The sequence below is a fragment of the Daktulosphaira vitifoliae genome, unplaced genomic scaffold (genome assembly GCF_025091365.1).
Source record: "Daktulosphaira vitifoliae isolate Bord-2020 unplaced genomic scaffold, ASM2509136v1 Scaffold_2, whole genome shotgun sequence".
Taxonomy (NCBI): Eukaryota; Metazoa; Arthropoda; class Insecta; order Hemiptera; family Phylloxeridae; genus Daktulosphaira; species Daktulosphaira vitifoliae.
The window spans coordinates 27,758,690-27,779,353 of NW_026099573.1; the positions used below are offsets into that span (position 1 = coordinate 27,758,690).

At 34.5% G+C, this 20,664-nt stretch overlaps 2 protein-coding genes across 3 annotated transcripts in view; one reads left to right on the forward strand and one right to left on the reverse strand.

Moving 5' to 3' along the window:
• Nucleotides 1-4,994, reverse strand: part of LOC126898722 (ATPase family AAA domain-containing protein 3-like) — a 16,120-nt gene extending 11,126 nt beyond the window's left edge. The window contains exon 1 of the mRNA XM_050673024.1: nt 4,813-4,994. The gene's annotated coding sequence lies outside the window, so the exon portion shown is untranslated. The remainder of the gene's footprint in view (nt 1-4,812) is intronic.
• Nucleotides 4,995-5,163: 169 nt separating this feature from the next.
• Nucleotides 5,164-20,664, forward strand: part of LOC126898702 (protein jagged-1-like) — a 36,922-nt gene continuing 21,421 nt past the window's right edge. Inside the window, exons 1-2 of one of the 2 annotated variants that reach the window (XM_050672997.1) lie at nt 5,164-6,076; nt 14,250-14,627. In XM_050672997.1, the coding sequence (XP_050528954.1) occupies nt 5,867-6,076; nt 14,250-14,627 (588 nt within the window). In that variant the 5' untranslated portion in view covers nt 5,164-5,866. The remainder of the gene's footprint in view (nt 6,077-14,249; nt 14,628-20,664) is intronic. The other variant, XM_050672996.1, reaches the window with a different exon arrangement.

Here is a 20,664-nt window from a genome sequence, read left to right on the forward strand (position 1 = left end):
GCAAATGTCATATTAAAATATCAGGTCATGTATCATATTACTTATAAATAAATAACTTAAAAATAGCTTCAATAAAACTAGATAGTTTTGGTAGTTTTAGTATCCAATTTATTTAATTTTATAAATAATTGTAATTTCTCAAAAATGATTTTAAGTAAAACTGCAAAATAACGTTTTAAACGACTACCATAATATTTCATTTAAAAAGAGCATTAAGCTAATTAAATATATTTATATAAAATTAGCCTAACGTATAGACTGATGGTGTTATCGTGAACCATTTAATTGGTTGACTAATCAAATTTATCGAAATTTATTTTTGGCTTCTTTTAGTTACATATGTCACTCAATTTATAAATTATGAAGTATTTCTATGTTCATATTTTATCTTGTTAAGATCATATCAAGCAACATTATTTTTTTAACTAGTAAAATCTAGCTTGTATAGTATAAAATTATTTAATTAAGAAAAGGACTTGTTCAAAGTAATTTTTTTACTAGTACTATAGAATTTATTACCATTTTTATACCGAGGCAGAAAGGGATAGGTTACCGAGCATTGTTTTAAAATAATAAAAGTAAAAATGATAAAAATAATATCAACACTCATGCCTCACCAATAGTCATTATTTTAAGTTGTTAATAACTTCCGAAGTATTAATTTAAAAGTTATTATCGACCAGTCTTTTTTTTAGCTTCGATGCGAAACTGAGAATGTATTAATTTACTATGATGAGTGTTTTTTTTTATTAATTAATTTTTTTGTGTCTGTTACTACTTTTTCTCAGCTCTCATCGAACCAATTTCTTTTAACGATACGTCAAAAGATCACAAATGGTATCTAGTCGAAGACATTACCCTCAAAAATTGAAAAACTTTACCTCGTTTCCCGTAAATGGGGGAAACCTCCAAAAAAATTACAAATATAAAAAAGGCTAATTTTCGACATTTTTTCAAATTTTTTTTTACTTAAAACTGCCATAATTTTTTCAAAATTGAACAAATCAATATAATTTTTTTTTTATAGATGCTTAATGTCTTTACCTACCATTTGGTATTTTTTTTTATAAATTTGACCCTTTACCTGCCCACAGGGAGGGATTCAAAATGACAACTTTTTCAACTTAACTTTTGAAAATGTTCCGGAAATACTGACACTTTTAAATATATCTTAAATTAAAGCTAATATAATATACTTTATTATGGAAAAAAAAAATTTCGGACTTTACTTTGTCTTCACGATGAAAATGGCTACCGTATGCTATTTTTGTGTTAAAGTTCTCGATTTTATATTTTACATTTTTCACTTTAAAATGTTATAACTTTTTGAAAAATGTATGGATCAATACAATTTTTTTATAAGAAATAATATTTATATACTTATTTCATTCGACATATTTTAGCTTCGATGCGAAGCGGCGAAGGTATTAATTTTATTATGATGTGTTTTTTTTTCTCAGCTCCTACTGGACCGATATCTTTCAAAAATACGTCAAAAGATCACAATCGTATCTAGTTGAAGACATAACCCTTAAAAATTCCCTCGTTCCCCGCAAATGGGGGAAATATGCAAAAAAATTACAAATTTAAAAATCGCTAATTTTCGAAATTTTTTCACTTTTTTTTCTTAAAACTTCCATAACTTTTTGAAAAATCAACAAATCAACATAATTTTTTTTTATACTAAAATCTTAGATATCTACCTTTTATTTGATATCATTTTTTTGAAAATCTATCACTTTACCTGCTCATCGAGGGGGATTTAAAATAGCAACTTTTTTACAAAACTTAACTTTTTCAACTTAATTTTTGAAAATGTTCCGGAAATACTGCGTCCTTCAAACATATATCAAATCAAAGATTGTTTTATGTACTATAAAATGAAAAAAAAAAAATTTGTCCCGACACTTTTTTTTCTACATTTAAACGGCTGCTGTAGTTAAAAAAACACTATTTTTGTGTTAAAATTTTCGATTTTAAATTTTCAACTTAAAAATGCTCTAACTTTTTGAAAAATGTATATATCAGCACAAATTTTTTTTTTAAATATATTATAAGTACATATTTCATTTGACATACTTTTTATTAAAATTGGACAATTTCCCCTTATATAGGGGGCGTTCAAAACTTAAAATATTGTAAAAAACATAGATCTTTTTCAACTGAACTTTTGAAAATGTTCCGGAAATACTGCGTCCTTTAAACATATATCAAATCAAAGGTTATGTTATATACTATCAAATGAAAAAAAAAAATTTGTCCCGACATCTTATCTTCTATGTGCAAATGGCTGTCGAAAATTCTAAAAAAAATGTAATGTTTGCGATAAAAATTACATTTTATCGGGATGTTTTTTGTACTTAAAACTGCCATAACTTTTTCAAAAATGAACAAATAAAAATAATATTTTTTTGTATTGAAACCTTAGATATTTCCCTTTCATTTGATATAATTTTTTTTGAAAATCTAACACTTATTCTGCTCACTGGGAGGATTTAAAATAGTAACTTTTTTACAAAAAATAACTTTTTCAACTTAATTTTTGAAAATGTTCCGGAAATACTGCGTCCTTTAAACATATATCAAATTAAAGCTTATTTTATGTACTACAAAATGAAAAAAAAAAATTTGTCCCGACACTTTTTTTTCTACATTTAAACGGCTGCCGTAGTTAAAAAAACACTATTTTTGTGTTAAAATTTTCGATTTTCGATTTTAAATTTTCAACTTAAAAATGCTATAACTTTTTGAAAAATGTATATATCAGCACAAATTTTTTTTTTCTAAATACATTATAAGTACATCTTTCATTTGACATACTTTTTATTAAAATTGGACAATTTCCCCTTATATAGGGGGCGTTCAAAACTTGAAATATTGTAAAAAACATAGATCTTTTTCAACTGAACTTTTGAAAATGTTCCGGAAATACTGCGTTCTTTAAACATACATTAAATCAAAGGTTATGTTATATTCTATCAAATAAAAAAAAAAATTTGTCCCGACATCTTATCTTCTATGTGCAAATGGCTGTCGAAAATTAAAAAAAAATGTAATGTTTGCGATAAAAATTACCTTTATCGGGATGTTTTTTGTACATAATACTGCCATAACTTTTTCAAAAATGAACAAATCAAAATAATAATTTTTTGTATTGAAACCTTAGATATTTCCCTTTCATTTGATATAATTTTTTTTGAAAATCTAACACTTATTCTGCTCACTGGGAGGATTTAAAATAGTAACTTTCTTACAAAAAATAACTTTTTCAACTTAATTTTTGAAAATGTTCCAGAAATACTGCGTCCTCTAAACATATATAAAATTAAAGCTTATTTTGTGTACTATAAAATAAAAAAAAAAAAATATGCTATTTTAACAATTTTTTTTATTTTTTTAATTAAACACTATCTACAGATTTGCATCGAAGCGTTTTTTATAATAGTGATTTTAATCACTGTCAGATATCATCTATACTGGACCCAACTATGCCACGACCCCACTGTGCCGCCACCACACTGTGCTATCGTTTTTTTTTTTTTAAACACCGTTTCCTTTTGTATATTTATATATTATATATTTATTTATTTATTCATATATTACACTTATAAATCATAAAACTTGTAATCAGGATATAAATAAGGAATTAGAGATTATGTAGCTTTTGGAATAATCCACCAATTTTTTAAAATTAAACACTATCTAAAGATTTGCATCGAAGCGTTTTTTTTTTATAGTGGTTTTAATCACTGTCAGATATCATTATACTTGATTCAATTATGCCACGTCACCACTGCCGCGACCCCTCTGTGCTGGGTTTTTAATTAGATAATTTTCTAATACAAAAGATAATTAATTATTTATGTTTTCATAAAAAAAATGATTTTTGCTCCTTAATGAGATACGCGAAATGAATATAAAAATACTACATAATTGATATATTGAAAAAAATACTTAACTAAAATGAAACAAAAATTATTATTAATATTATTTTAATTTTTTGGATGAAAAGGTCGTTCCTATTAATAGATTCACCTGTATAAATATTCTGCTGATAGTGCGACTAGTGCTGATAACTTTTTACAAAAGTAGTATCTTTGGGATTAAATTTAAGTTAAATCTTGTATGTTTGTTTTAGCTTCGATGCGAAGCTGAGAATGTATTTTATGTTTCGCTTGTTTTTACCGGGTGGTGTAGTCTGTGTACTCTTTTTTTTTGGAGAAAGCCGTCATGGTTTCTTAACTTTATTTAATCCGTAATGAGTTCTTTGTAACATAAAAAATAAATAAAAAATTTAAAAGTATTGGTTTTATTTGACGTGGGTTAAATATTTAAAAGCCAAATATACATTGTAAAATGATTAATAATTTAGTTGGAATATAGTAATGAAATTCTCATGAAGTCAACTTTGATGGTTGAAAATTAATTATTTTTTTAAGATATTTAACTCATGTTTAAATATACTATATGTAGTACAATTAAAGTAACAAAAATTTAATATCGTTGGATATTTTATTAACTAATATACTTATAGTATATTTATAATAATATATCAGGGATTATACTATAGAAATATATAACATTATATATTGTTAAAAAAGTGTTGATTATTAAGTGTATATACTATATGCGCATGATTATCAGATAGATTGGATTTAAATAATTTCTTTCTTTTTTTTTCGCTTATTTTGATCGATGGTCAGTGACGGAGCTCATGTAACATATCGATATTAAAATTTTGATTTGTTCAACGATAAGAAGATTTACTTTATGGTCTCGTAATCCGACATTGTTGTACAACGATTTACTTACCTACAATCCGTCACTGTGAAGTCAATAAGAAGTTAAGACCGTTCATTGCCAATTGTCCTTTGGGTTAATTATATCTAGATTGATGGTGGTGCACGAGGCGTACCGTACGATGTCTGTTCGGTGGCTGGCCGTCCCGTACGATGTTGCGCCGTCGACCCGACGTCCTCGGGCCATTGCCTTGCTGCCACCGCCAACCGGCACGATACGCGATCCGGTCACTGTCCGTCAGCCGCCGCGAGGCACCGCCACCGCCGTTGCGACCGCCCGCCCTGACTCGCGCTTCGAGTACTCCCACCACGGCCACCGACGGTACAGAAGCACAGCTCCGGGCTGTTCTCCCGCTTTTCGCCCGTGGTCAGACGTCGTCGGCAGTCCGTCGTGCCTTCAAGCAGACACTCTACGCGGATACCACTACCAGTTGCGTTTCCGTCGTCGTTGTCACCAATTCCAACGCTGCCGCCGATATCGTCTTCTCGAACGCGCCGGTACCGTTCGTGTCGTTTGTGTATAATTATATTCGTGTTATTATTTCAAAACGATCGTTGTTAACAATAATCAGTGTCGTGCAATTAATTTAGTCGCGATTTCAAATCGTTTTAAAATTGACTTCGAGTGTTATCTTTTAGTAGTTTTATTTTTCTCCAATAAACTAAATACTGTTGCGGTTTTCTACGGGAGAGTTCTTATATTTTGTAATCGTATTGAAAAAAATTTCTGCCGGAAATTGTACCCAACTCGTTGTTGGTTCCGATCACGTGCTATGCGCAAAATCGCCGCTGCCCGGCCGAGTCGGCTTAATTGAGTGTTATAGACAAGTCGCGCAGAAGTGATCGGCTGTAGCATCATTATTACCGAAATAATTCCTCAATCGCCGGCCGCGGCCGCCGCTTGTGGAAAATGCACTTGCGGCAGCAGCGGCAACGGCCGCCGGCATGGTCGCCAATGGCCGGAGGAAGACGTGGATTACACCTCATCGGTCGAAACGAACAACGCTGCTAATCACCACTATAGCGATAGACATCATAATATTAACCGAGATTTTGATTGTCTCGGGATGGCGGAGACGGCTTCCGAAAATGCCGTTGACAAATGGGTCTGGCGACCACGGTGGCCACCCGGGCGATGGGGTAGTACCAGCCGCAACGAAAGATCTCGATGTAAAACGGCCGGCCGACCCCTTCACTGCCGTCCGGTGACAACCGTCCGTCCCGTCAAGATTTCGTGGTTGTTCTTAATCTTCACCTTTCTGTTGTTGATGATCAGGGTAAGCATAAACGATCTGTTTTTAATTGTTTTCACAATTATACGCATTGTAATTAATGTACAAATAAATACTACACGCTGAATACTTACCGTACTGTAAGATTTGCCTGTACGAATAATTAAATCGTCCGTTGTGTCGTACTTAGATTTAAAAATTGGTTAAAAAAGCCGCCTGTAAATGACGTATACGATTTTTTGGGGCACGCACTTACATGGCTGGCGTACACGGTATTTTTTACTCCAAAAACATCATTAGACATAATGTACTCGAACATGCGCCTAAACCTTTACAACACGCCTAAGCGATTAGATAGGAAACACCCACATAATTAATAAGGTATGTTGTTTATTCTTTTAGATAGTCAGTAAATTAGTTTTTTAAAATTCATTTTGATAATAACCCAGTACAATATCCGTTTTTTCATTGACATTAATACTGTATAATTTTTTTTTTTTTGAACGAGCGATTCAATGTTCGCCGTAAGTATTTGCACGCGATTATTGTGCGCCTATATAGTAATCGGTTCTATAGTTTTTTTTTTTTTTACAAATAACTGGTGCCGTTTTACATGTAAAATGCAGTTACAGTGTAGTACTTATATACGAAATTATTGGTTTGAAAAAATATTCGTTTATCTATCGAACAGTAGTAGTTATTATTTTATTTCATATTGCTATTACTTATGTCCCTGGGCTTATATGTATTTGTAAATATTGTTTGAGTAATATTAAAAGGTTTTTTTAAATTGTCGTTGGAATAACAGTAGCGTAAAGATATCATTCGTTTTAGGGGAACAAACCCCCTTAATTATCCTCAACGCAATAAACCCAAATGGAATACATTATTCAATTTCCAAGCCTATTAATTGGCATTTGTACGGGATGATAATGTGTTTGGAATGAATTAATAAAATTTATAACGCATATGAATCCAGAGTCTAGTTATTACATTTTTGTATAACACCGTTATTGAATGTTTTAAAATAAAAATATGTAGTTAAAAATAATATTACATAAAATATATCTGATGTAAATGTATATATCTAACAAGTGATATTTTCTAACTTCAAATTTATGTTAGATTACACATTTTTTTCTTTTAGGGGTTTTTATTAGTTTTTTTTTTTTAGTAACGTAAGGATTTCTATGATTTTGATGTTGCTAAATTCAAATTTGATATCAGTTTTTAAATTTGAGATTTTTCAGATGAGTATGAAGGGTTTTAATTTTAATTTTATGTTGATGATTGATGTTCATCATTGAGATATTTAATACGTTTTAATAAAAATTCAAATTATTCATGTACACGATTACTTTGTATAAATCTATCAATAAATTTGTGCTTATCGTTTTTCTTTTATAAATTACGAAAATATTGAAAATTGAGTTTGATTAGCAAAAAGTATAAAATATTATTTGTGTACAAAAAAAAAAACACAGAAAAAGAAAAGAGTTCTGGTATGATAAAATTATTGCTGTATATATTAAGTATAAAAATTGTTTTTTGAATTACTGACGGTGCAACAAAAACTAAAAAAAAAATATATAGTGCCGTAAAACTACTTTTTCGACATATTTTTTATTTATAAATGATTGTAACTCATAGACTTGCAAAAACTGCAATTATAAATAAATAAATCAGATATACTCATTGGAACTTCATCTCTAAATTTGACATGTTTTTAAACGAGTGTCCGGGGGACCTTAGTTCATTGGATACATTGGTTACAAATTTAAACACCAAACAGTTATTTTCTAAATCAGTTATTTAATAGGGTTAAATATATATATATATATATTGGAGTAAAAGCTCTTTACTTGTATTTTTATTTGATATATATTATTTTAAGTAAACTTTTATTTTAGTTAATAGTTTTAACACTACAATTTTTAAAGTGTAGATTAATTATTCAACAGTTGAGGTACGCATAGAAGTGTCAAAACCTTTGTATACCATTTTCTCCTTTTTTTTTAACTGACTGATCTCGTAGTTACTATTTGTATCAAACGTACTGTGCACTTAAATGACAGTCGTCGTATAAAACGTTAGCGATGGTAATAAAAGCGATTCGATTCGTGTTGTTTTGTGATTTTGGCCCTATTCGAGTTTGCAATAAACACGGAATGCGTGGAATAGCCAGCCATTCATAAAAAATAAATATAAATGCATCGTTTGATGAGAGTACAGAGACACTTATGATATCGTTACGGGTTTTAATGTTTCGTTAAATATTTTGATTGCAAACAATGAAAAACTTACTCTAGTTGCAAATTTGTTTTGTGTACACAAAAACATCATAATGATACCGTTAATGTAAAAAAAAAAAAAAAAACACGGTTAAAGACACATCAGTGTCGAACAACCCCGTGGGCTTTTATAAAGGGTATTGTAAACACCGTTTCCGCCTCTCTCCTCAGGGCTTGATGAGTCCGACAAGTTACAATTATCTCCACAACATCTAATTAAAATATCCGTAAGCTTGTATTATCATTATTTTTTTTTTTATAGAATTAGGTCAATATAACTTTAAACGGCTATGAAATTAATAAGAGGCTTTCGTGTTACAATAAACGCTTGAATATATTCAATGTGTTGCCGCAGATTTCAGATTTCAGAGCGGTCATAAGATAGTTATAAAATTGCCTCTTATTATATTTAATATTCCGTTTATTGAAATCAATTTATTCCGCTGTCTATATAATTAACACGTATTTACGTATACCGAATAATTTGGAGTTCCGTCGAAAGTATCATTCTGCGATACCTTCCAATACTTCAGTTGTGGCATTCTTTAAGGTGTTTTATAATAAAAAAAGACATCTTTGTTTTGTATACAAACTTTGATTGGCCATTCGGATTTTTTGCAATTAATAAAACTTGACTTAGATAATAAAAATTGAATTTCTTTATATATTGAAATTCCTTCTGAATTTTAAGGATATTCAATTACTTATAATAATTATTATGTATTGTACATTATAATTTTAATACAAATACACGTTTATAACGCGTAAAATAAACGTGACTTGGATTCATTTCATTATTATTCAATATTCTACAAAACTTTTTAACCATAAAGTAGTTTACGTTAAACATTAGGCACATAATAACATACAAGGGCAACATATTTTTAATGAATGTTGGTCCATGTTTAGATGTAAAATTAAATTTTAATGTTTTTATGCTTTAAATATAACAGTCATGATTTAGAATTTTTAATGTATCGACTTAGTTTTACATTTCTTATCTATGCTAAAATAAAATAACAATATTCGGCAAAAAATTTCTAGGCATAAATTTAGTCAAATTCTTTATAATTATCGTAACGCTTAGTATACATATTTAATATTCATAAAACATCCATAGAAATATAAACCTTTTGATTAACATCATTATAAATTGTCGTCAAATATGTTAAATTAATTATTATGCTACTCATGTTATGGTTTTCTATAATTATTATGATATTTAATTTCTAAAAGTTAAAGTTTTTTGACAGAACAAAAATAAATTGTTTTCGTAGTTTAAAGAAAATATATCAATCAGTTTTCACGTATAATTAACTTTTTAAATGAGCAAATGGATGTTTATCTGATGATCTCGAATTGATTCTACCGGTCGAAAATAGTTTTTTTTATTTAAGACTTGTGAATTTAAACATAATTTCATTGAGTTTTTTTATTTTTGAATACATTATTAATATACAACGGTTGATACTCAATTAAAATTAATATTATATAAAAATTTTATTAACATCAATATTTTAAATAGCCTATCAAATAATTTCCAAAAATAAACGGACTACGTTCCAGAGATCATATCATAGAAACATTATTTTGAATACGTTGCATTTGGATTTGTTATTTCAACTCGCAATAAAAATATATCATAAAATATAATTGCATCCTTTTTCCAAAAACCTGAACGCTGCACATTATCTTTGTTATTATTTTTATTTTTTCAGCCGACATATCGCAACGTTAAGTAGTAGTGACCCGTTTTCCACCGCTTATGCATTCGACCGCCGGCCGAAATATAAATAATAAAAACGCTAATTAACACGCTTATCACGTCTTTTTTGAACATAAAAACGTTAATAATAATGTAACGGTTGAGTCGCGGTGTGGCTTGTAACCGTCGATGTTTCAGATGTTGTTGGTACCGTTTGATTTTTGCACAACAGTTGAATGGGACTAGGAATAAAAAAAAATAATAATAATAATGGTAATTTAATTTTGAATTTTTAACCCCATAAAACAACATTTCAAGACTCGGAAAATGATCTTCGTCGTAACGCATTATGAATTGATTTGTGACCGCTGTGAGTTTTTGAAAATGTTCATCAGTCGTCGGTGAATAATAATTAACAATTAAACGTTGTACCAGATATTTTCATTTTTTACAACTTTTCGCCCTCGTCGTGCTTACTGTGGTGGAACGCGACGCCTGCTGAGCGCACAAGCTCCGCCCCCAGACGAAATCGCTGCACTAGGCCCGGCCTACCTTCTATTATTGTTAAAAAAGTAATAGTATAACACCACCACGCGTACTATGATAATGATATGTATTTTCACCGACGATTTTCTCGGACCTCGCCCCGGAGAGGGGTCGCGTTGGATTGTTCGTTTCGCTTGTTATCACCAACGCCATCGTTCAGAAGCGTCAAACATGTTATTTTTTCTTCACACGGATTTTTACGCGTTAATAATTTTACAGTATAATTTTTTTCTACCTCAGACAATAACCGTACGACGTGAATATAGTTTTTTCGTATGGTGTGCACGACGTGGCGTTCATACGGGTTTTCGGTCGGCCATAGGAGACTCGGCAGAACTTAAACCGAGGAATTTCCGGGTGCAGAGAGATCTATGATTATTGTTAATTAATGTGTATGACAATATTGCGGTGCAACTGTACATCACAAATTGCATATGAACGGATTCGAGTTCTACACAAACGAAGAACGTGCGGAGGATTTCAATTGCACAGTGAAACTCGTCGACGTCGTTTACAGACACAGTACCGGACACGGTCTACAAGAACGTACAAATACTTTTTTGTTGAGCTTGGCGTGCGTGTTCGGCCTCGGAGATATGCGACTTCTTCGGCACTTTAATGTTCACGTTGTCGTAACAATAAGTGTACCTGGCTTGCTATCGCGTGATGGATTGGTTTTATTTTCATCAAATAAAAAACTGCAATAATCTCATTTGTTCGTGAGATAAAACAATAGGAAAGAGGATTATCGTCGAAGTGGATGTTACAAATCATTACAAAGATAACTCAGTCATATTTTATAGCTGTGCAATTATCAACTGTTGATGAAATATTATTTATGCTGTTTTGTAATGTTTGTGAATAAACATTTTTGTTTTTAGTGCTTATTGAAAAAAATATATCTATGTTTAATGAAAAAAATCATCTTTTGTTTCCCGTACGCCGAGTAAAGATTATAAATTTAGCATTGCTTAGTCGTTAAAAAATTATTTAACCAGAATAAAATTAAGGAAACCGTCAACATCTTCAATCGTTTTTTATAGATTTAGTTTTTATCATTCAAGAAATAATGTTAAATAAATATTTCTAGCGTTTCTTAAGGCGTTGGCGATTTTTCATCATTAAACGAACAAGAGCAGAACTACAGATGAATTCGGTTTTCAATTGTCGTCGTCCTCCTCAATAAAATTTCATACACGAGTACTCGTCGAATTACACGAACCACTTTACCGCGCGCGCAAAAAAAAATGTCGTCGCCAACAAAGTGACCGTCGTGACCATTATTGACGCACGCTTTGCTGCTCTCTGGGTGGCTCACTCGGGTCGAAGGCGGTTCGCAGGGCACATGCAATACGCGCGCGGCCAATGGACCAGTCATTGACCACTGACTCGTGTTTCAAGCCCCTTGGCAGTCCCTCCCCGAGGGCCAGTGATCGGTGGCACGTTTCTATTTAGGTCCTAAACAATGACGGCCATCGTCGATTACTATTTATACAATGCGTTATTATTGTGGCCGCTGGAAGTGCCACCCATCGTCACCGTCGGTCGGATTACTATTTAGTTGTTGACAAATCACTTTGTCATTTATCACGGCCGCGTGGCTGTATCCGCATCATCATCGGCCGGTAACAATCGCCGTTGTCCGACAACAACAATGCAATATAAAATAATAGATAATCGTATCGGTGCGCGGGCAACAATGGGCGATGGCCCAAAACGTCGACGACCACGGCGCGGCGATTAGTCGGTGTGACGGCCCGCAAACGGCTCCCTATGGGAGACAAATAACTCATTTGCAGTGCTCGCGCCCACGAAAAACGCCGTCGCCGGTTATTATTTTATATTATTATGACGAATTATGCTGTTTGACGCGTGAGATTACCAGCCGAGAATGAACAATTTACGACAACCTGGCCGAGTGGTACTTGGTAGGTGGGTAGGTATTTAACCCGACCGCACTGGCGTGTGGTGTTTACAGTGTTATGCTATTATCATTATTATTGTATTATGTGTGCCGGCCGTGCAGCACTTTATAAGTAAAAGCATAATTTTGCGCGCTTCTGTCGTCACGACCATCACGCGACTGTCTCTCTATAATGTACGCAACGCCCCCGCGCACCAGCCTTGTACAGCAGTTCGATTTTCTTTGTCGGAGAAGCCACGAGGTTGGCCTTAGAATATTTTTCCAATACAAACGGTATGCGAGTCGGTGAAATGCTCTCGAGCCATCAATCGTGTCCCAATTAACGTTGGCCCTTCACAAATAAACAATGCTGACCATCCCAACAGGGCGAGGCACTTTAGTTGCGATTTGCAAACGCGTTACCTGTACGACTTACCCGGGAAAGGGATGCGAGATGGAATGGAGGCTGCTGCTGCTCCGGTAAACGTGAAAAAGACCAACGATCTCGTTTTTTTCGCTCGAGTCCGTTTGATGTGCGAATGTTAGTGACACAGAAACGTTAAAATCCAATAACGGGTAAAAAAAAATTTTAATAACGGAAATAACAATCTGGTCGTGTAAATTAAATAATTTAAGAATATCCGTCTGTGATTACTCAGATACGCTAAACGTTATACATGTTTATACACTGCCAGTGGAGTTTTGTGTGCATCGTGTATATTTAATCATTGCTTGTCAGTGTAGGAAATTAAAAAAAACACATGTTTTTCGATCGTGGCCGCATATTATTATGTACACAGTGTGTATAGGTTCTATTTTTTATTTATGCGCTCAGTGACCGCTCAAATTATATCATCATTAAATACGTGTAATTATATTAACATGCGTGTTCTATCATCCAAACTGTGAACTATTATAGAGATTCCGTTTTATCCGCTGTGGCCGAGTTGAACATAAATTCACTGTTATTGCTTAAGGTAATTCTTTAAAATAATGTTTCAAACGAGACTAGACTATTTAATAAGCGGAAATTTCACAAAAATAGTATTTGCGCAAAAAGATTACCCAATAAGGCTAATAGTAAAAGAAATTCGTGCAAACTTTATGTCCTGAATAATTTTTTAACAGTGAAAAAAACTGTGCAAAGGAAATATGTGGACGATCTCGTACGCGAGCAAAATTTTTAATTATTAATATTTCTTATCGTAATGAAATCGGTTAGTCAAACTTCAGAAGTTTCGGTATTTTCGATTTGTGTACTCTTTATCTGGTCATATCTTGTTGACGACAGGGCTTATGTCAAAATGTCTAAATTTTAAAGAATTGTAATGAAATTTTTTAAGGTTCTTCGCTAGTATCTTTCCGTGTTATGCCCGTCTTTGTCGTTTAATTCATCCGGAACTATTTGTACCATTCCTAACAATATTGTGCAAGTGATTAACGATCACTATATTGTGTGACTTGTGACTCATTTAGTGATTCGCATGATAGTTACCCATTGCGGAATGTTATTTACTAATTGTAATAGCGAGTAGTTAAATATGCTAAGAACAAAGTGTCATGGCCGACGTAACCAGATATAAAAATGAATAAATACATAAAATTACTTGGACCCCATTAGTTCTCGAACGGGTACGAGTGCAATTGTAGTAAATTTCTTTGGTATTGTTTTGTACCGAGTGAGACACTTTGTTTTTATTTTACACAATATGTGTAACATTAATAATTATGTATTTACACTTGTATTAATTTTTGCATTTTTTTTTTTTACAGGACGCTCGAGCTTTGGGTTTCTTCGAACTGCAAATATTAGAAATCGAAAACTACCGCGGCCAGTTGGCCACCGGCGAGTGTTGCGGCTCGTCAGCTCCTATTTCGTCGCCGTCACGGACCAATTGCATCGGAGCGCCTCAGTGCAACACGTTGTTCAGGGTGTGCTTACGGGAATACCAGAGTCGACCGCCGGCCGGTGCACAGCCGTCGCTTGCCGTGCAGCCGGCCGCCACCGCCCCCGTCGGATCCACTCAGCTCCAGTGCTCTTTCGGCAACACGTCCAGCCCGGTATTGGGTGGAAACTCATTTACCCTGACCGATTCGGACTCGTCCGATAGCCGGGGACACCTGTCGTTACCGTTTTCGTTTAGCTGGACGGTGAGTAACCATTACGCATTTAATAAATAATAATGAAATGGACATATGCATGACGTTATTTACATACTTTGATTGTATCATTAAACGTTAATAATATAAAAGTATATACATATATGCGTTAGAAGTTGTGTGTATATATATATATATATATATATATATATATTTGTATGTATATCACACTATAATATAATTTATATTAGAACCCGTCGAGCGGACGGATAGTAATTACTTTTAATCTAAACCCTCGAAACGCGTTCGGGTTTTTTTTTTTTCAATACGTTTTAATTGGTAATTATCTACTCAAAGTTTAGACGAGTATATTTCTACTAGTGTGATGCTTTTGATTTTCGCGGAAGGAATGTGCGCATTAAAATCACAGGAAATACCGCGGTAACGCAAAATACACCCAACGTTTCGATGCCAATACGTCTAAAAAGGCAATTAATGTGACTAAAAAACGATGATAATCAGACTCGTATTTCATTATTGTCGAGCATCAACTCTATAGAGCATACCGATTCTTGTATGAATCATCGTGCACTTGAATCGGTTGCAAAATGCCCGTCATTGGTTGTTGTTTTTTTAATTGTGTATTTTTTAATACCGCAGCTGTTTTCACGCATGTTCGACGACGTTTCGGGTATTGCGTACGCAATGAAAATATTAAAAAACGTCCAAATTCTATTGGAATTTAATTCTCGAAAATTGTTTCGACCGCGTTTGCACGGCAAAGGGGCGTACCTCCAATAAACGGCGGCAGTATTATCCTCAATCATTACCGTGTTGTTATTATGCTTTCCAAACACTTTGTCGACGACCTGGAGACGGACGTTCGCGTGTATACATTATGTACAGTGTATCTACACACACACAGACTCGATACATAATCACGAAAAACTCAAAAAAAACCGATCGTCGACTGGGTCGTCGTCGCCGCCAAGTCAGCAGATTTAAAACCCGTTTAATCCCGGGAATATTTAAATGCCTCTCCGCGTGCCGCCCATCCATCTCGCGGGTTTCTCGTTTCCAAAGCCGCGTATACACGTTTAATAATATTTTCCAAGTATGCCGTACAAAAATCGATACACTTACGGTACGGGAACATAAATCGTATTAGTCAGCCACGCGCGCTGCCATACTTATTGGTCTTTTATGATAAACATCGTGATCGTCCTCACTGAGCATTCCGACCGCGGCCTATTAAAATATGATATTTTTTATTTCGTTTTCCATCTCAATCCGCCCGCAATAAACGATAACCCGGCCGTCGTGTGCCCCCATACTTATACCAAAGCCGAGGCGCTTAAACGGTTATTTTTTGTGCCGCCGCGCTCTCCGTCGCCCTCTCAATTAATCGTAACTCTCAACGGCACGCCGGGTTTACAAGACATTTAGAGTACCCCTCGAATTTTCTTATCCGATTTTTTTCGTCCGTTGCAACGGTTTAAACAGTCACGATTCCCTTGCCGACTCGTGTGTAATCCGTTCGCCACGATTTCCTCGCTGACCACACACCGATATATCAATCGACGACCGTTTTTCTTTTTACTCCAACAACTATAATCTTTTGTTGTGATCCGTGTGTTTTGTTGGTTTCTTTTTTTTTATCTTTGTTTTACCGGACGCTAGAGATTACGATATTGTCGACTCAATCGGTCGACTCGGCGTTTATACAATGAACCCAAATGATATATTATCGATCCCCTAGAGATTTAAATAATTTTGGTTTGTGTTTCTATGGTGGACACAACAAACGACGACGCGCATACCAAAACAATGACCGAGGCGGTGACAATTTATACATTCGATTTTTTCGGTATTTATCAAGAATTGTATTTTTTAGAATTTAATTTAACCTCTATACTCGTTTGTACCGTAGGTATATATATGAATACAGTTGGAACTATATATATAAATAAATATATATATATATATCGGTTTTTCGTTAATTGGCTCGGATCTCACAGACACTCGGCGGCGGCAACCGGTCTGTCGCGTCGTCGTCCACCATGGCAACACACACACAACTCCTCTACACCGCCGTGTGTGTCCGTCTGCCGCGATACTTCTTTTTTTTTTTTTTTACCTTCTTATCACACCGCGTTACAACATTAACAACAACGACTACACCACCACCGTCACCACCCTTAATTAAAAAGAAAAACACCGTGCAGCCGTCGGTCGCGCACCTGCACGACGCGCACCCCCCCCGTAGGATGCCAGAACTTTTCCATCGAGGCGGCGACGACGACGGCGCACCGTCGTTTCCGCCAGCGAATCACACGGTGGAAATTGAATTTTTCTAGCGCGATTTGGTCGACCGGTAGCCGCCGCGTTCGGTTACGTGTCGGCCGGCATAGACCGCGAGACGATGATGGACACAAATATTTTCGACGCCGGCCGTTAATTGGGTCTTTTCCCGCGAGCGCGTGCTCTTTGCTTTTCATGTGCGCGCACGTATGTTTATATAGCACGAGACGGTCATCGCATACCTGTCCACCGAGGAATTCCTGTCGGTGGTGGTACGACAATCGCCGCCGTCCGAACGCGCTCAAACGTATTTCTCTCGATTAATTAGTGAATTCCGCCAGTTGCTTTTCATCTCTGACGTGTTCTTTTTTTTTTTTATTATCATTTTTTTTTTTTACCGCCACCGTCATTATTTTTTGTTCGTTCTTTTGAGTTTACATCGGCAAGCCGATCACTTACGCCATTAAAAAAGAGGTACAAGACCTGTGTCGTCGAAGGTTATATGTTGGTTATATATGTTCAACTAGCAAAATGAATTCGGTATCATTGGCCATTTTTTACCGTTTTAGGCGGAACGCCTAGTGTCCCTACTCGCCGTTATTGCCGTATAGACTATAAACGTCCACAAGCGAATCACGCGGTGTGGTTTCAAACTCGACGTATTGACGTTACGGCGTACTTGGTTTTATTAATTATCGTCCGCTTTGTTTTGTAAGCGCAGCACGAGACGCGATTGTAGGAGTTAATTAACACGTCGGCTGTGTGTATAGTTATGCAACATATGCGTACCCGCAGTGTGCGTTTTTTATTCGATCTGTTCCGAGTTGAAATCTTGAAGTTTTGCCGAGAAAAACGACTTTGCGTGCGCGCTGGTTAGTCGGTTTGCGTGCAAACCGGGTTCGTGCAAATTTAGTCATTTATCAAGCCGTTAGTACTCCGGTAGTGTATTATTTTTCGGCCTTTGTCTGCATGCGAATCTCATTAGGCAGTCACGTTGTCAAAAAGTTCTATACGGAACAAACGCGTAATTAACGGGAAAACGGTTTTTTTATTTCTCGGAACGCAGTGCTGTTCGGAGGACGGGCACAGCAACGTGCAGTTGATCTCGTTAACACATTGCCCGAAGCGCACATAGACACTATTTGTGTCCATTATAGCAACGCGGATGCAGCCGATAAGTTGCAAACGTTTTGCGTCGGACAAACAGACCAACAGCAGCATCACGAGGGGATCATTTACCGCAGATATTCTATAGTGATAGATTTTATTAACTCTGAACTATATAATCCGTATGAAATATTATTAAGTCGGTTTCGACATATGGGACGTTGGGGTTCGGGATTACCCAGTCTATTGTTTCAACCCCTCCTGATCCGATACAACAGTTGACCGCGATGTCCCCTGCGCGCACCGACAGCGAGTGTGTGTGTGTGTGTGTATGTGTGTGTTACTGCTGCAACGTTGAACACTTGTTGTTACTTCGGTACTTTGCAGTCCCCGCAGGAATAACGTGCAGTCGATGAATGAATGGACCGAAACAATACAACGATAATTTCGTAGTCGTCCCCGGTCATCTCTTTTTAATCCGCCAGCTGCACTTGGACGGAGCACGAAGGGGAGAGAACCGAGAAGGACTGCCGCGACATTGCGGTCATGAGGCGACAGTGCGACGAGGGTTTGCCTACATACACGGACGATTAATTATTTAATGGTATATAGTGTACATTTTTTTTTTTTAAAGATTATGATGGAGTGCGTTTTTTTTTTTATTGCCGATTCTTCTGATCTAGACGCGCGTAAACACGTTTGAATTTTTTGTCGGTCGCTTCGGCAGGGGTCTAACACACATGTGTGTTCCCGCGATCCCTTGCAGAGCGTGTAAAAGTGTTTTTATTTCGACAACATTTTTTTACGTTTTCATGTTTTTCTTAACCCTACTGTTTTTACATTGAAGTCGCCACGCTCTTATCCTGCCGCGTGTAACATGTGTCAATACCGTTGACTGTAATCATAAAGTCACCACCACAATCGACACATTATTATTATTATTATTATCGCATACTAAAATGGAAGCGGTAGCGATGGGTCACTTTTATTGAGGTGTCTCTGCGGTGACCGCGTCTACAACATCACGTGGTTATTACCATATACACACGTACGGTCGTCTCGGTTTGCCGACCAACGGCAATGCACAGAGCCGTCGCTACTCGTTAATAACAATGCGTTAACAGTTTTAACCGACGCCGACATTTGGTATAATTTGTGTACCGAACGCTGTAAACGTTGTGTTCCATTTCTCGTGGGAATATTTCATTTAATGACGGCCAACAATTTTTTAAACCAAATTTCCACGACTCGCCACTTTAGCACATAAAATTTAATTTGTCAAATTACAGTTCTATACGATATGTATTAATTTGGTAATTGGCCAATACTTATAATATGAAAAATAATGCCATCGAATAAAAAGGAAGAACGTATGAAATGCCGAAAGAAAACAAATGATTTAGGCGGCTCTCATCGATGTGGCCTGTTACCAGCCCCATATATATCTTATAATTTTTTTTTAACACGCTCGTTTAGCACATCTATTTGTAAGCCATACGTCAGTTTTGGGTACTTCGGCTAAAACCTTAACAATAGGATATCTCACATTATTATGTATTTTAATCAGAAAAACTATTATCGATTAACCGTTACAAACACATTTGAACATGAAAATTAAATTTAAATAAACAAAGTTTAGATGCAAAACCGATAAATTTTAATGTTAATAAAATCGTTTTAAACATATAACTACAATAACATATAACAATAATTACTTCTTATAAAAATCAATTCAGGTCGACATTAACAAGTTAGAGGTAATTGGTAGTATAATTTTGGCGCAGTGTTTTGAGGATAAGACTCAGATATAGTCTATATATTTTTAGTATTTTTCATTGATCAAATAATAAATTAATAACCCATTGCAAAAATAATTTATAAATTTATTACTGTCAGATCATTCATATTCTTACACAATTAAATATTTTATATTAACAAAAATAAATCAAACAAAGTTAAGTTGTAAAATCAATAAAGTCAATCATCGGCGGTTAATTTTTTTGTACATAATTCTACTATTTATAGTGAAAAAATTGGCAATCAAATTGTTTACTTGAATGCTCGAAATATTAAACTTTTTTTTATTTTACACAATTATTGCTTCATTTGTTAATTAAGCTGCTGTACAGAGAGCAAAATATTTTTAGTATTCTACTTTTGTCCAAACACGGATAAAAAATTATATATCATAAATTGATGGGAACCCATTTTGATTTCAGTTTGGCTTTTGGTAGATGTTAATTCTATTATCGTAGTGGAGTGTTACCACTCTTTCTCAGAGCGCTTTCTTTTTTTATTCTCTTCTTTAACACATCTATTTGTATACTATACGTTAGTTTTTGATACTTTACGTACTTTTTAGAATAATATAACAAAAACTATTAATTGTTTATATCAGAAAATTTATTGTCCGTTTGAATATAATATCAACTACGTTTAACTATAAACCAATAATTTTTAGACAATTAAATAGGCCAGTTCGTTTTTTTTATGCTGCTTAAAAGATGCACGCAAGATATATTTTAAAAATAAAATTTATTACACCGAAATAAACTTGCATCAACGTTTAATTAAGTTTTTTTTCGTATAATTCTATTATTTAATAGTTTAGCTACGATAATCCATTTATTTATTTAAATCACTAGAATATTTTTCGAGCCAACATTTTCTAAAGTTTTGC